Raw genomic sequence first — 15,242 nt, 5'->3', positions numbered from 1 at the left:
TCTGCTATAAACCTCTTCCTCTCAATCTTCAAATGGCCCTTCCATCCATTCTCTTTTTTTCCATGCAAGGCTCCATCCATAAAGCCTTTCACCCAGACCACTGCATCCCTGAAGAGAAAAATGGTGGATTTTTTCTCTTCCCTGATCTTCAGGCAGACCTGGCCGTTGTTTCTACACTCCTCAAAAACGAACTTCTTTGCCTCGAAAGCTAGGTCCCTTCTCCATCTCGTGACTGGCCTGTAGTTTGTAGCTCCCTACTCCATCTCCGGTGTAGCTCCCTTGATCATCAGTTTCATTTATTGATTTTGTCTTTTAGTAAATAAACTAATTAAATAATAAAGTATTCAAGTAAATGTTAACCGTCCCAACTTCAGTTTCAGCTAATAAGGAGCTCACAACCTCCTTAATAGCATGTTCACTAAAAGACAAAACAATAAGCCATTTAGTTCAGCTACTTCAGGTTATCAAATGCCCCCTAATACATGGATTTCTGAACTTGAGTTGTTTCTATTTATCAATTTGGTTTACTGTAATAGTTGGGTGACTGCTGGCTGATCAATACAAGGTACTGGATGACATTTCTTGCAACCCTATACTTAGAATTATATGGGTTGTCTACATTTTTACTGTGTATGTAATGATTTCCTGTTTACAAATCCATTTTCCTTAGCTAAATTGGTCCAATAAATGTTAACACAAGAGAACTTAAAAATGTAAACGAGTATAGTTTTTCTCATATAGATGTTCTGATTGGGATCTTTTCCTTTTTTATGCTAATAAATAGAGAGAAAGACACTAATTCTTAAATACCAAAAAAGAAACTAATTCTTTAATATAACTGGTGAAAGATATTTTGCAAAAAGCTTCTCTAATGTAAAAAATTAGGAAGATATGATAAGATGTGGCTATCTACTATAATTTAATTTTCCTAGCTTCTACATTTATTCTTAGTCATTCTAATCATTTTTAACATTAAAAGGTATTCATTGTTGATGCCAATACATTTCAATCTTGATGGATTTCCAAACAAGCATTCCTTCTGCCTTGTCATCTTAATGCAGGATGTTCTTGATAGCATTGAGTTTGCTAGAGGTGATCCCAATTCAACATGGGGTTCTGTTCGAGCAGCGATGGGTCACCCAGAACCATTTGACTTGAGATATGTTGCAGCTGGGAATGAGGATTGTTGGAAGAAAAACTATCGAGGTATGTTTGATTTTTCCAGAAATAAGAGTTCATGTACTCTAATGGTTTCAAATGTTAATGCCCATTCTCAGATACGTGTCTGTGAATTATTACACTGAAAAAGTTACAAAAAAAAGTTATTGTATTGTTTGATCAAAACGCTTGATACACAACGTTTGTGTATCCAGTATGTTGATATTTTAAACCTTTCTAACACTATATTTTGACTTTTTAAATTAAAACATTTAAAACTTCTAAAGTATCCTTTCTTTTTTGAGCAAAGGTAAAGTATAACTGTATTAATCAAAAGGTCCTTTGTACAATGAGAAGCTGTACAAAAAACAAACCAGAAGGGCCTCAAAAAAGGCCATCCTCAAAAATGTACAATCAGATGTATCTTCTTTAAAGTAACCTTTTTAATCTTTGACTAAACTAAAATCTGTGTACTAAAGAACGATCTTCCGTCAAAGAAACAGAAAGTGCTTATTAAAAGTCTTTCCAATTCCTAGAATAACTGAAATAATCCCTAAAATCAGCAAGCACAGGGCGGATTCTCCTACCTATGGCCAGCTAATCATAGAATCCCTCGAAGATTCTTTCACAAATCCCAGAGAAACATAAGAACAATAAGCTGCACTGTAAGGAATCTCAGAATGCAGCACCTTTTAGAAAAGATGTGGACCTCTTTCTTGGACTGTAGGTTTGGACCTTGGTTATCCTTGTTAATAAGAAACAAGATATTTCATGAGTCCTTTATTATTTCAAACCTGATTATCCTACTTCCCTATCCTAATCCATCATGACTACATCTTTCTCTCCCCCCTAAACTTCCCTATTATTACCCAAGAATGCAAATAAGCATCAAGAATTGACCTTACTTGCACGATGCAAAATTCTTTTTGGTAGTCTCATTCCATGTCCCAATCCTTGTCCAGTTACTCTACACTGAAGATTCACAGTGTGTCTCGTAAGTATACCTCAATATTTTTCTTTGCTGTCAAAGAGATAATATCCTTTTGTACATTGATTCTGTCTTCCATATAATATCAATAAAAATTTTCAAGTTACTGATAAGAAACTGTGCATGATAAGAAGTGTCGAGATAGGCATGCAGCTTGTTATATTCTTATTCCCTTTATTGGTTTTATGGACCGGGCAGGGGTACAATATTCCTTGTACACATCTTTATGTTGATATAAATTGAAACCTAAGGGGGTGGCTGCCCACTTTTTGCTCCCCTTTGATCCTTTCTCTCCATCATTCTCTTCTCACTTTCTAAATCACTTTTCTACTTTTTTCTTAATTTTCTCTTCTGTTTCAGATCTTTTACTAGAAGCATTTCCATTGTCATGAACATTGCCTTTGTTTTGAAGAAACTTGATTAGATCTGCATGCATAATTCAAGTGTAGCACTTTACATGTGAACTGAGACTTTTACCACCCTATTGATCAGGAAATTACATTGAATTCTATAATGCTATAAAGAATGCCTACCCAGACATCAACATAATCTCAAACTGTGATGGGTCCTCTCGCAAGTTGGATCATCCGGCTGATCTGTATGATTTTCATGTAAGAATATCATAATCTATACTCCTCTTGTATATGTAGTGTAAGTTATGTATCATTTATGTATGGTAATGTTGTTAGGCTTCTCACCAGTTTCCTTGTCAGATTTACACATCTGCAAATAATATGTTTTCAATGGGCCATCAATTTGATCATACATCACGTGCAGGCCCAAAGGTATGATTGTGTTCCTTTTTTGTAAATTTGACATTTTCTTTTGGTTATAATAATCCTTTCAAAATATGCATTTCAGGCTTTTGTGAGCGAGTATGCTGTAACTGGAAAAGATGCTGGCACAGGAAGTCTTTTAGCAGGACTAGCGGAAGCTGGATTCCTCATTGGAATAGAAAGGAACAGGTTACATTTGACTTTACAAATACTTGCATTATTTAGTATAATAATTAAATGAACTAGAAAAGAAACAATTGCAACCAATAACCAAGAGTAAATTAAAAATAGAAATGGAAAGCCTGGTTCTGAATTAAAGAATATAAAGGCAAGTGTAAGTCTAGCAAAATACTCTAGGTTGAAGAAACTAAATTTATTAAAATCAATGTAAGTCTCTGTTTCTTCAGATTCAATCCCATAAATATGTACATAAGAAATTTCTATTCTGGGTAATGATTGGTTTCCAAGAAAAGATACTTCTAACTACAATAAACTTGAAATTTGAATTTCTATCATGGCTTTCCACTCTGCCACAAAATTATCAATAACTCTTTCAGATAACATCACAATTTTTGACATTCAATTGAATCTTTATATTGACATAAAATTTAAGATAAAATAAAAGTATTTTTCCCTTAAAATTAAGACAACAATTAGAAGACATGTGAATGGAAATCAATTAAGCTATAAAAACCTTACAAAAACTAGTTCTGACCAAGTTCCATTTAAATGATTTTTCCTATATTTTCTTAGTTTCTTGTATTCGTTAATCAATATCCTCAAGTGTGTCATGCCCCTTTTAATCTGATGGTTTTTCCATTCCAATATTGTTAATATGATGCCAAGTCTTGGCCATGCAATCTTAATTAAAATGTATTAACTACAATACTAATAATCATAACAACGAGCTCTCTTATAGAGATTCAATTATAAAATGTGCAACAGTACATAGAAGTTTGTTGATTGGGTGATTCAGAATCAGTTGTCTATAAACTTGGGGATTCATTTGTGGGAAATAAAAAATTATTAACAAAAAGGAGAAGCATAAAAGGAGTAGTGCAAGTGTTGTGAGGACCAACCACACGCTGTCAACCCACACCCAATATCAAATCCATTACAGCCAGGAAAGGGTCCCTACCAATGTTCTCAGACTCAGACCATACTGGAAAGTTGGATGTCAGAACTGGGAATCAGCAGCTAAAATGATTTTTTTATTGACTATTTTTGAAAATATTGGCTTGGTCAAACTAACCCTATTTACATGGTTTAATGTCTTTTATACCCTCCAATATTTATTGTTTTAAGCTTATTTTGATGAAAATAGCTTTAAAAGAAAGTCCAGAATCAATTCTGTTATTTATTTTTTAATTTCACATTTTTTTTATTTGAGCAAGTCAAGTAGTTGCACTCATTTATCAAAAAAAAAGTCAAGTAGTTGAACTGTTCAACCTGTTACCCAGTTGCCAAAACGGTTTTCAATCCAGTAAGAGTCTGACAACACTAGTCCAACAAGACTACCACCTAACAATATTAATGCCTATATATGCAAACTGAGAGAGACAGAGAGAGATCTGCACCCAAAAGCTAGCCTATAACATTTCCACAAAACACCTCCCGCCCCCAATGGAGGAAAATAATTGCAGGTACACAATATAAAGATGAGCTCCTCATCTTTTGCTTACACCAACTCTGCCTCTTTCTCTACTCCCTGCTTTATCACCAAAGTTCTGGCATATCCCAGTTTAGAAGAGTACAGACCTCCCTATGAGTTTCATAAAGTAACAAGCTTTGGTGTCACTCTGTTATTTTCTTCCAGAGTTTTGAAAATAATTGGTTGTTTGTTAATCACCCCTGCCAAAAAGAATTAGCCATAAAAACTTGGCCGTTTTTTTATAAATGCCCAATATATTGAACTTTATACTAAAATGAGCGAGAGTTTCCCTCAAACTGTACAAAAATAGATACAAGCATCAATGTTTTGTATTGACAATGCAGCTACAGGTGTACACGAAAAAAAAAATGGATCATTCAACTTTAAAGCTAGAATTGAAAACTATCTGCTTGCAGTGATCCCTGAAATGCTTATACAAAAAACCTCTGAGCTCCTTCAAGACACAAGTCCATCCAATCAAAAGCCTTTCTGCTCTAGCTACATTTTTTTTTTCTGTATTTCCTTTTCTATCAAAGATTCTGCCCACTTTTTTCAATAAAAAATTTCTTGTTAATGATGTATTTTGTCCACCTCTTCTCATCCTTTTTTTTTTTGTTATCAGCAACTCCTCATCCTATGTTTCATCATAAGCTCATTTGTTACCTTCATCTTCGTTATTCTGTTCAGCCTCAAAGACAACTTAGAGATATGTCCTTCTTGTACAATAGGCATTGACCCTCCACTTCATTCCTATTCTCTCTGCAAAGCTCCTTATTCCTTTCATCATCTCGATATTTCCAATTCTAAACCCAGTCGCCTAATTCTACTAATCTGCAAATCTTTGACCTTGGATTCCAAGAGTATGACATTCATGCTTTCAGCCTCCATTCCAAAAGAAGTGGATCTCCTTTCCTTAATAACATTGGTATCATAGGAGACAGAACATGATCCTCAGAGTTCTGATTAGTCACGAATACAATGGATGCATATAAGAAATCCATAAATATCATAGGCTTCATATAATTTGATGATCCATATGAGATGCTGGATGACCCACAGAGATACAGCAAGAGTTCCTGTTCAGAATCTCACCATTGCTACTGCAGTTATCTCCGACGGTCATCCACTTCAAACTCTGGTCCTTCTATAGAGATGTTCAATTGATTGCTGACATCTCCCCTCTTGATTGAAATTTCTTCCACATGCTCCATTACCTCCAAAGCATCAAAAGCATAAATTCTGATCCCTTGCGTTCTTGAAGACTTCATTATCCTCCTTTTCTTTTTTTGAAGAATAAAAAGAAAGTTTTCATTAAAAGAAAAAGAAGTGAGTACAGCATGGGTGATAAGATATCACCAGAAACAAGGAAGCAACCTTGGGGGGCCCGAAAGGCCTAAAGGCACCCCATCACACACCCAAAACAAACCAATCAAAACCAAGAGAAAGATCAACAAAAGGCCCAAAAAAGATCCAGAAGACAAAGACCACCAAACCAGCACTAGACTAAAATTGCAAGCCCATTCTTAAGCACACTTCAATCTTCATCTGTAAACCCATCCTCATGATTTGTAAAATCATTGGCCCAAACCTTGTTCCCCTGAAACTTGGCTTTTTTGTTCACTTTCTCCTCCTTTCTACTTCCTTCAAAAATCTCAAAGGCCTTCCTGGCAAATTCCTTGCCACCCCAATACCAAGCCCAAGCTTTTCCCAACGGTAACCTCTCTATCTACTAATTTCTGGATATCCACACCTCTTGGGTTTTCTTCATCCCCATCAATCTCCTACATCAACTGGATTCCACTAGAGTTAGAAATGACACCACTCATCTGTTTTTCCTGTTGTTCCTTCAATGTAGGAGGAGACTGTGGCTGAAGTTGCACCGCCACCCCCTCTGACTGGAATCAGAAGTCCCAATACCTCTTACTCTCTTCCTTCTGTATACCCATTTGTATTTTTTTGTAGGTCCTGCCCCTGCTAGTCCGAGTTTTTACCTTGAAAAGATCTTCGTCACATGAACTGTATTATGAGATCTCGGATTACGTGGTTTCTTGCTGATTATCCCATTACTTTGAATCTTCTCAGATTCTTCTACATTGCTCCTTCGACCCAAATCAACCCCCAATCTTCCTGCCTCAAACTCCTCAAAATATAGATTACTTTCGACATTTCTTTCAACCTGTTCTTCGGTGTTCTCCTCATTACCCGAATCAATCATTCCTTCAGCCTTGTCTTCGATTTCCGACTGGTCATCAGCACTATGGTTCCTCTCCGAGCCCTTCTCCTCTTCCACTTCCAACCTCTCAGTCTCGGTAAAGGCTAGAACCTCCGAAGGCTGTGAAGATTGAAATTCAGAATCACGATTGATCCCTAAAGACTTCGTACATTCTTCCCCAGTCTTAACAGACTCACAAAACCTATCAGTCCCCCCACATACCTGAGGCAATGGTAATTGGTTGAGAATCTTCCCTGAGCCTTAAAAAATCTTCTTCTTACCGCTTTTATCGAACTTAACTATCACCCAGATCCAGTTCTCTTCCTTTATTTTTCTAGCCTCAGTCGAGTTCCTCCTTGTCCCTTTAACTCTTTTCATCTTTGGTTTGATTGGCCCTAACAGCTTCCTCTTATCACAATTCCTTTTTCTGCAACTAAATCCCTTCCTCCCGATATGCAGACTGACCTTGAGCTCCTGCTCACTTCCCTCCTTACCTAATGGATGAAATGAGTACTTCATACAAGAGCCTTTCTCTTCGGTATCCATGGGAGCATTTGCACCAGAAACTTTAATACCTTCCTTCGGAACATGAAGAAAATCTCCTGCATTTGCGAACTCAGAACCAATTGTTTTCCTACCTAGAGAGGAATAAAGGGACCAACTTCTCCTGTCAAGCCAGACAAAGGGCCCCACACAAAGGTCACTTGAAAATCTCCTGGACCAACTTCAGCAGCTTGACCAGGACCCGGTTCATCTCCCATTACCTGGACCAGGTTGGGCCTTCTTTGATTTAATATGTATTGTGGACCAAATGGAATGGGTGATGTGGCACCGCCCCCTATGGGCTCTGCAAAAGACTTTTTGCCCCTCGTTCTCTCTCCATTTTCCAACAATTTTGAGCTACTAAAATTCGTAATCAGAGTCCTTCCAGCTAGCCCGCGTGGAGTCTCTTCAAAATCCACCGGCGTCTGTTCTCTAGCCAATTACATTTGACCATCTCTCTCCTTTCCACGTGTAACCCAACGTTCGAGGACTCCATCGTCTTCTTGCTTGGAACATCTCCTCCAGTGCGACGATACTGCTCCCAGAAGTACCCACACCTTAAGCCAGTCGCCATCGACAAGAATCTTTAAACATCTGGGAACTTCTTCAGGTTCAAGGCCTTCGATTCTTACTCTTGCAGCATGAAGGTTGCCAAGATTGAAAGAAACCAACTTCTTCCTTCCAGTAATTGAAGGGAAACCCAACTAAATGAAGCTCCAGAGTTCTTTCAGAAATAATCTTTTGATTGCACGACGCATACCGCCTCTCCACCCATGTCTTTAGACTATTATTTCCATCCATACGTCTTTCTCGAGTGCAGTTTTTTTTTTTTTTTAATTGGAAATGGTTACATTCATCAAGGAAATGCAACTTTCAACCACCCAGAAAGAGGTGCTGGCACCAAAATAAACAAGTTACAACACAGCCCAGTGCAGTTTGTGACCCACAAAGTTAATTATATATGACAATTTTGAGATTAGTTTCAGTGCATTATGATTATGAATCTATGATAGATGAGAAAACTAAAGATTTGTTCTTTATATTTTCTTATTTAGCTTTCCCATGTTGCTTGCTGAGTGAGGTTATAATTTTTTCTGTTAACACAGTGATGTTGTTCATATGGCAAGCTATGCACCACTTTTTGTAAATACCAATGATCGACGGTAAATTTCTTTTGATTTTTGAAAATTTTCCAATTACGATAGTATTATCTAATGTTATTGGTTTTACATTATGAAGCTTCTAAGTTTTGAACTTCATAATCTTGAAGGTGGAACCCAGATGCAATCGTCTTCAATTCATGGCAACAGTATGGAACTCCTAGTTACTGGATGCAAACATTCTTCAGGGAATCAAGTGGTGCAACTCTTCTCAACACCACACTTCAAGCGAGTTCTCCAAGTTCTCTGATTACTTCTGCAATTACATGGGATGATCCAGTTGGAAACAACAATTACCTAAGAATAAAGGTCTTGATACTCAATATAAGTTGGTTCTTAATATTTTTAAATTTTCAGCAGTGCATATTACATTAATGTTTCTATCATCCATTTTGCAATCTCATGGATAAACAAAAATTACATTAATAACATGTTTATTACAATAAGGTAGCACATGGATAAAAAAAAATTGCAACTAATTGTGCTTTTTCTGCTTTATGGCATTGTCATGAAGTCTCTTCAGCAAGTTTATGCATTACATAGTAAAGATGAATGCAAAAGTATGTTAGCAGTCTTGGGATTATTGTGTTGACATCTTTATGGGTTAGCACTAAGATATTTATCCTTTCTAAGCCCTATGGTTGGCTGGTGGAATTGTCTTTTGCAATTTTGGTTTTCATGCCTCATCAATGAATAAGAAATTTAAAGGCAAACATTGTATTATTTAGCCATATTCTCCAAGAATACCGTTAGATCACTAGTTCATTGACTAGAGGTCAAAAGAAGTTTCTTTTATGTTGAGAGTTGTCTTCCATTTTATAGGTCTCTTCTGTATGTTAATTTCTTTTAGTAAACTCTTCTTCAGTCCTTTGTCAATAAAAAAATGTAAATGGTAACAAAAGTAGGGAAACTAAAACAGAAACAGAAGGTCACAAGACACTGAATTGCTAGGATATTTTTTCCAGGTTTATCCATTTTCTGTGGTTCCAGTTGTCCAAATCCCATTGTTCTCTCATTTTCAAGTTTAAAATCACTTATTTGTTGCTGTATGGAAACCATTATTTCTGTCAACTAATCTGTGCATTCTTTTTCTGCTTTTGGTAGATTGTCAATTTTGGAAGCAGCATTGTGAATCTTAAGATCTCCATTGATGGATTGGAACCAAACTCCATAGCGTTGTCTGGTTCAACAAAAGTTGTACTTACATCCAATAATTTGATGGATGAGAATTCCTTTGGAGCACCAAATAAGGTAAATGATCATTTTCTTTTACTATTCTATATGCCTATGCATGCCCATAATATATAAATGAGTGGGAATCCTTGATCAGTCTGCTCAACAGTCCATTATTTTTCTAGATTTTGTTTGAGATAAGTTGACTAGTGAGCAAGGTCGCTCTGTTCCGTGCTTTTCTGATCCAGCCTGATTCCACTTCCAGGCTCCTCTCCTACCCCTACCACAGTCTACTTAACAGTATTGACTATTTGAGGATTTCAGTTAGGCATTTCTTGGCCCAATATAATTGGTGCCACTTGTTGGTATCAAAATCCCCATAGTTATATCTAATGTGAACAACAACCGTTTAATTCTTGGAACTCAGTTTCATGTTAGTAATATTTAACGCGCTATGTCCATTCTGTTTGTGTACATGTATCATTATCAGAATGAAAGATTTTTTTTTTTTTTGAGACAAGGTAAGGCATAGTTGTCAAGGCGACCTTTGAGGCTCGCCTCGCCTAATCGCCTAACAGTTTTCTACTTCCTACTATAAAAAACTTTTTATCATTCTTTTTTGATATTCTAATTATAAAATAGACATTATTAAACTAAAATAATCATTTTTTGTGTTTATATACTAATTTCTTTTTATTATTTTCTTATTTATTAGGGTTTTAATCAACAAAAACATTGCTAAATGCTGTATTGAACCCTCAAAGACTTAAAAACCTGAACCAATAAGGAAGAACTAAAAATTTTATCTAATCAGCATATTTTCCCCTTCCATATATTCTTATTCTACTTCTTCTTCTTCTACTACTACTATTACCAATACTTTTTATTTTCTTCTTTTCCTATAACAAAAATAAGGGTTCAGCCCCTATATTTTTTGAATTTTATTTTCCTTCTTCCTTTTCTTCTCATGAATATGTTGATTTTCTATACTTTAATTGAAATTTATACTTTTCTTATGAAAATCATGAATAATTATTAAAGAAATATGGTTATGGTACCTAGGAAACTACCCTAGGATCTATGTTTTTAACATAAAAAATCCATCGCCTAGGCCTAGGCACCCCCCAGTCGCCTAGCCTCGCCTTGACGCCTTGAAAACTATGAGGTAAGGTAAGAATTATATTAAGAAAAACAAAACATGTACAACAAGATGATGTACACAGGGACTGATCAAAAAACTGCCCTGGCAGCACTAAACCCCCCACCCTGCTTTACAAAAAGGTTTTCATAGACAAAAAGGGAACTAAGCTTGCATTCTTAAAGTGCAAATGGCCCATAATCCAGGAATGCATTTTTCCTGAAATTTTCTGAAAAACAGAATCTAAAGAACTGCTCTTATTTTTGAAAATTCTTGTGTTTCTCTCCTGCCACAAGCACCAAAATACCACTGCTGGGACCAAGTTCCAGATCAGTTTTCCTATTTTGTTCAGACCTTCCACCCTCCAATCTTTTATAAACTCCGCTACTGATCCTGGACAACAGCTTTCTACCTCAAAAAGTTGGGCTACTCTGGACCAATCAAAATGAAAGATTTTGGGGTCAGGGCTTTACACAACCCCTGTCCTCCCTCTTCATTGTAACAGGATATCCATTTCCATCCTCCCCCTTCAGCTTTACGAATTTATTAATAAAAATATGAATATATAGGGGGGATGTAGTATCTTACTTTAGGTAAATACAACTGGAAAATTACTAATAGGTAAATAACAGTGTCCTTGTTACAAAAGAAAGACCAAAACCTAAGAGGCTAATGTTTGGCAGACCCACCTCTCAAAAGAGAAGAAAGAAACTAGTTTAGGGGAAATAACCATCTAGAATAAAATTTGCTTCATCTTTTCTGGTAACAACTTGAGTTTGTTTGACTTTCTATTGAGAGTAAACAGTAAAAGAAATTGATGGGTTGTTGTTCCAAATCTTCTGTTCATCATCATCATCCAATCCCTATCCCAATTATATGAAGTTGGGTATTTGAATCCTTTTTTACCATTCCATTCTGTTTAATGCCATATCCATTGTTAAATTATTGATGCTTAAATCATTTCTTTCTACTTCTACCCATTCCTTATATGTCTACCCCTAGCCCTTTTAGTCCCTTCAACTTCCAACAAATCACTTCTTCTTATGGGTGGTGTTGTTGATGGCCTTTTATGCATGTGAGCAAACCATTTTAGTCTACTTTCTCTCATTTTATCACCTATTAGAGCTACTCCTAGGTTCCTAAAAATGGCTTTGTTCCTGTTCTTATCCTTTCTAGTTTCTCCACTCATCCATATCAACATACACATTTCCTGCCACACACATTTGGACATGTTTCTTGATTGCCCAACACTTCCATACAGCATAACTGGCCTTACAACTGTTTTATAGAATTTTCCTTTCAATTCAATTGGCATTCACCTATCACATAAAACTCTGGATGCACCCTTCCATTTTGCCCATCGTACTCTAATTCTATGGGTGAGCTTCTCCTCAATCTCTCCCATGTCACAACCAGACCACACATTGGCAGGACTGGGCTGCCCTTTTATATTCTTTTTTAGTCTTGATTATTTTAAAACCTCTTTTTTCCAAGGCATTTGTCCATAAGCTAATTTTGCATTTAATCCTAAGACTCTGGATGCACCAACCCATCCTACTCTAGTTCTATGGGTGACATCTTCAATTTCTCCCTTGTTCGGAGCAACCTTGTCCTTAGGCTATGTTTGGTTTGAAGGAAAAGGTAGGGAAAGGTAAGGAAATCTATACAAGGTTTGTAAAGGTTTCCCTATCTTTCCCTTCCTTTCCCTACTTTTTCCTTCAAACAACACACAGCCTTGACATCTGTATTTTTTCAATACCACTTAGGCCAAAATGAAAACTTACACAACAGTTACAAGGCCAGCAATGTTATATAAAGTGTTGGGCAGTCAAGAAACAAAATGTCCAAAATAAATGAGTATTACAAATATGTGAATGATGGATGAGTGGGAAAATTAGAAAAGATAGTACCAAAATGAACTCACTCAAGGGAACTAGGACTACCTTCAATAGGTGATAAATGATGAAAATAGACCAAGATGGTTTGCTAATTTGCAAAGAAGACTATCTACTGCACCATTAAGAAGCTAACTATTACAAGTTGAAGGAGCTAGAAGAGCTAGGGGGTAGACCAAAAAGAACATGGGCTGAAGGACCCATTATTTTTACAGTACATATGACACTACTCATGGCCTATATTTAATCTGGCTAGCTTATAAAATGTAGTTAGGTGAGCAAAGCATTACGAATTAGTCATGATCACTATTTTGAAGAGGGAGTGTCTCAAGTCTGGGAATGTAGGACCCATACCTGGAGATGGGTCTCATCCCCCATGGCATATCACATGTCCCTGTGTATGCTAAAAATTAAAATAATCTGATGATTTTGAACCACCTAATTTGGACATTCATATATAACCTATATACAACGAATGAAAAGCGTAGCCCATTTCATGGAACCTATTTTTGGCATATTGCTTTAGCCCCTTGAATCTTAAGCCTTAATGCTCCACTTTGACTCCTATCCTATGCGAGCCCATTGCCTAAGCAGTTGCTGGACCGTTTTGTGAAACAAATTGTATTTACTCCTATGACATCTTTTTTATCCCACTCATCTCTTTAAGGCTTAAAGCCGGTTTACTGCAAACACGACTACACAGTGCATTACAAACATGATTGGACCAACTAAAGTAATTGCTTTTATGGTTAGTTGATATACAACTGATCTTTCTGCTAGGATTTCTCATCCAATAAATACAACAATTTAAATATAAATGCACAATACACTTGCATTTATGCTGTGGTCCATAGAAATGCTTGTCTTTTTAATATATGTATTGCACATGCAGGGTCTGTCTAGTTACTCCAATGACTTCTTAACTTTTAGGCAAACTTTCCCCTGTTTTCCAATTAAATGCATTGAATTCAGTAGGTTACAGTCTTCTGTACATGCTATTTTTAGCCCAGATAAACCTATTATTAACTAGGAACCACCCATGCTGGACCGGTTGCAAGTTATGGGGGCCTGAGAACCACACACGGACCTTATAGTTAGCCTATTGAATATATAGAAAGCGGATGCTTGCATTGGTTTCTGTGCATACTATAAAAGAAATCAAAGTATTGGAATTCATATAAAGTTTGTTTTTACCGTTTAATCTTATAAATGCATAGCACATCCGGATCAGGTAGGCACACTTGGAAAATTTTGACACTTGTCCCTTAAAATACCCCCAGCCTACCCTTAAAAAATATTCAAAGCCAATTTTGACAGTTGTCAGAGTATTTATCAAGTGCTCATTAAAACGTGCTTACTATACATTTTACTGCAAGTAATGTATTTTTCTGTATACAAATCAACATTCAAAGGATGTTTTAATTTTAAGCACATTCAAAAGTAATGTTTTTCTCTAATTTTGTTTATTCAGATTATAAAACCTGTAACTGCAAGTAATGTCTGCGCATGGCAGAAGATTGCAATAAAAAAGAAAAGAAAGAAACTGTGATTCCTTACCATCCAATTAACTTCACATTATCAATTCTCATAGTATACGTGTCTATATGTAACCAAGATAAACCAATCTGGAATAATACAACAAAATAAAAAAAAAACATATATATATATATATATATACATTTGATCACAATTCCCTCGTACTGTATAGACGTCCAAAGTAATTGCCCCCAGTACCCCATGACCATGACTTATTGTGTTTCTCTAAAGTATATCTTAATGTAGTAACCAATTGAGAGTTGGATGTGAATTTATGATGATTTTGGATTTGGTCTGCTTCTCATTTACTCATGTTTGTTATTTGATATTTTCTCCGTAGGTGGTGCCGATCACAAGCCAACTTCAAACTGCTGGAAAAGACATGGATGTTGTTCTGTCTCCACGTTCTTTCACGTCGTTTGATTTGATAAGAACTTCAGATCTTCGCTTTAAAGAAGTGGAATCAGTCCATCAATCCTTTATTTAGAATTTTTAAATAAAAGACGATGTAAATATCTAAAAGAAATAAAAACCACCTCGTGTATATGATAGGTTGGCTTCTGTTGCAGCCAACCATCCTCTGGTGGCTTGTTTACTTCAATTCCATCCCCATGCTCTCTCTCTCTCTCTCTCTCTCTCTCTCTCTCTCAAGCATATGGCTGTATCATATGAAGACCATAATTCATTAAATGGAAACCTCGCGTTTCAAAATATCTAGAATTAGCTCTCTCTTCTCAACAACCCCGTTAAATTCCACTAATTTAACTTTATACCAAATGAATATTTTAGGCTGTGTTTATTTGCAATGCAAATGTGAACCTGATATAAATTTTGCACCCAGTTTAAATTTGCATCTATTCGTATCTAATAATGTTTTGCACTACTTATACAAAATTTGTACTTTTTGTCTCCGTACTTACTGGCAGTGCAAATTTTGAATCCTAAAATCTGATGCAAAAGTTGCATCACCTCCTTTCTATGTCAAATCTCTCATATAAAGTGGGATCACATC

The 15,242-nt window shown here is 36.1% G+C and overlaps 1 protein-coding gene across 4 annotated transcripts in view; it reads left to right on the top strand.

Moving 5' to 3' along the window:
- Positions 1 to 14,941, top strand: part of LOC148845596 (alpha-L-arabinofuranosidase 1-like) — a 31,847-nt gene extending 16,906 nt beyond the window's left edge. For 2 of the 4 annotated variants that reach the window (XM_088955611.1, XM_088955613.1), the window contains 8 exons: positions 1,062 to 1,206; positions 2,639 to 2,757; positions 2,860 to 2,931; positions 3,008 to 3,111; positions 8,435 to 8,491; positions 8,599 to 8,797; positions 9,593 to 9,739; positions 14,571 to 14,941. In XM_088955611.1, coding sequence (XP_088811737.1) covers positions 1,062 to 1,206; positions 2,639 to 2,757; positions 2,860 to 2,931; positions 3,008 to 3,111; positions 8,435 to 8,491; positions 8,599 to 8,797; positions 9,593 to 9,739; positions 14,571 to 14,717 — 990 coding nt within the window. In that variant the 3' untranslated portion in view covers positions 14,718 to 14,941. Of the gene's footprint in view, positions 1 to 1,061; positions 1,207 to 2,638; positions 2,758 to 2,847; positions 2,932 to 3,007; positions 3,112 to 8,434; positions 8,492 to 8,598; positions 8,798 to 9,592; positions 9,740 to 14,570 lie in introns of all 4 variants that reach the window. The other 2 variants (XM_088955610.1, XM_088955612.1) reach the window with 1 other exon arrangement.
- Positions 14,942 to 15,242: the final 301 nt, after the last annotated feature.

The sequence above is a fragment of the Nelumbo lutea genome, chromosome 7, assembly GCF_056320005.1.
Source record: "Nelumbo lutea isolate HS-2025 chromosome 7, American lotus-T2T, whole genome shotgun sequence".
NCBI classification, from domain to species: Eukaryota; Viridiplantae; Streptophyta; class Magnoliopsida; order Proteales; family Nelumbonaceae; genus Nelumbo; species Nelumbo lutea.
Note: the sequence above shows the minus strand (reverse complement) of the source record. Positions and strands in the feature narration are given on the sequence as shown.